Raw genomic sequence first — 2,341 nt, forward strand, 5'->3', positions numbered from 1 at the left:
TGAGACACTGGGGGAGTTCCTGGGTACTGCGGGAACACGGGGGAGGCCGCGGTCGTGGACGTCCCCCCGGCCTTGTTCATAGTTACCTGGGGACTCTGGGCACTAGCATTACCATTCGCAACACCACTATCACTACTTACACTCGAGGGCTCGTTATCAAACAAATTCTCCGCGGATTCCTCTTTCACAAGGTCACACAAACCAGAGTTACTATTTTCCTGTTTGATATTATCAAAATCTAGGTCACTCATAAACTGGTCAAAATTAATCCCCATGTCTTCAATATCACCAATGTTACTAAAGTCTTCAATGTCATCTAAGAGAGCAATGTCCAAGTCCTGCTGCTCCTTCTTGACATCCTCTACAGGGGGGCCATTGGAGGCCGAGGTAGTGGCGCCCGCCGGACCTGCGCCCGCGGGGACTGGCGAGTTGGTCTTCTTCATGTTGGGCAGCTGCTGCACCATCTGGAAACTGTTGATGTCTCCAGCGGCCCCGCTCGCCTGGGGCCCTCCCACATGGGGCGGCCCGCCATGGGAGGTGGCAGCGTGCGTGGCGCCGTGAGGACCACCGTGCGGGGGCGCTCCGTTGTTGAGCCGCTGCTTCTTGGCCGCTGGCTCGTTCTCGTGGCTCTCGCCAGACGACGTGGTCTGGTCGTGCCCGCGGGCGAGCATCTTCGATTGCTGCAACAGGGAGGAGGGATTATTGCAAGAGCTCAGTGAGAAAAATGCCAGCTCAAAAGCTATTGTTTATAAAAATTTAAATGTCTAAAAAAGGACCTAAAATAACAGAGCAAAATTATATTTCCTTGAATAATATCACAAATCTCAAAAAAATAAAATCGGAATCCCCTCGAACCACAACCTCCCATGAAACTGATACACGATTCCCCGACGTTACTCACCCCCATCGTGGCTAGCAAGGAAGAATTATCCTGCTTCTTATTATCGGTTGTCTTCTTGTTGGACTTCTTCGCTTTGGACTCGATATGCCTTTGCTTCAGAATCGATGTCTGCTTTTGCTCACTAGAGTACACCAAGTCAATGGAAGTATCGTATCGCTGAGTGACAGAGTTGTGATTCTGCCGGTAGTTTGAAAGACGACGCTTGAGGCGATCAAAAACAACTTGTCTGTCCTGTAAGTCGGCCATATTATCAGGGCCTGCCGCCCCCCCTGCCAACGCCGTGCCCCCGCCCACCCCTGCCACGGTGGCGGAATGACGGGAGCAGCACGAACAGAGCCAGTTTAAAACACCTCTCCTGACCCGCGCTTAAATTTCACTTCCTGGCTGTATGGCACTCTGAGCAAGTGCCAAGGGAACAAAAATCGGAGGATTGTCTGGTTTCGTCCCCTGCCTTTCCTTTTTCTTTTCTTTTCTGTAACTAATCACTAATTTTCAAGTGACCCTCTTCTCTGTCTGCATTAAGGCAAAGTTAAAAAAGCTTACACTGTGAGTCTATCTATCCATGGACTACTGACAGAGTACATAGCGTCATGATAAGCCTTGAGACCTGGTCACGGGAGGCCACAACAGTATCACATGATTTGCAGTAATGCACTTAGATTTCACGACACGATGCATAGGCAGCATCCACGGTTGTTCTCCTCTGCAACGAGTTCCACGGTCTTCCTTCGCGTTCTTGAAGAGGCTGAAGAAAGGGGTTTCCTTTTCTCTCTTCCTGTGCCAAACCCCCTATACCGGGAACCTGGGGGGCTCCCGGGGGGCCACTAGTACCGGGGAAGTGTATGCATGAGGTGCCATCTCCATGTGGCTCGGGATGCTCGGCTCGACCATTGCGTGAGGACTATCTGGAAGGGAAGGCCGGCCGTTAGCATCCTGCGCTCTCGAGACTTTCAGAGAAATATCTATGCTTAGAGGGTAGCAAAGTATATGTGCCTATATGGTAACAAAGTATTTATGCTTACTGTACGTGACATTAAAATATCTATAATTATATGGTATCTTGAAAGAAATTCAACTCATTAAATATCCATGAGGGCAAAAATACATTACATTATCAACTTAACTATCAACTACAATATGACTTTACTTTATTTCCATATCATATTTATACATAACACAACCAATAGTTGAGGCAATAAACAATAGAAAAAGAATATCAATCACTGAAAATATGGACATCGCTGGAACACAATAAAACATATAACATTAAAATGAATTAATCAATATCCGAATATTGAGAATACTACGAGTGATGCGTGAGGATGGAACCCGGCAAGGGTTGGGAAGGCGAGAGCGAATGGAGACAGGATTGGTGCACACGGAAGTTCGGATGACAATGCTGTGTCAGTTGGCGTGGCAGGTGTAGGCACATAATATGCC

At 48.1% G+C, this 2,341-nt stretch overlaps 1 protein-coding gene across 1 annotated transcript in view; it reads right to left on the reverse strand.

Annotated features, from left to right (window-relative positions):
• Positions 1-2,341, reverse strand: part of LOC119593828 (alpha-protein kinase 1-like) — a gene marked incomplete at its 3' end in the record, with an annotated part of 69,629 nt that overhangs the window by 421 nt on the left and 66,867 nt on the right. Inside the window, 2 exon segments of the mRNA XM_037942858.1 lie at positions 1-680; positions 902-1,806. Coding sequence (XP_037798786.1) covers positions 1-680; positions 902-1,147 — 926 coding nt within the window.

This window comes from Penaeus monodon, chromosome 32, assembly GCF_015228065.2.
Source record: "Penaeus monodon isolate SGIC_2016 chromosome 32, NSTDA_Pmon_1, whole genome shotgun sequence".
Lineage (NCBI taxonomy): Eukaryota > Metazoa > Arthropoda > Malacostraca > Decapoda > Penaeidae > Penaeus > Penaeus monodon.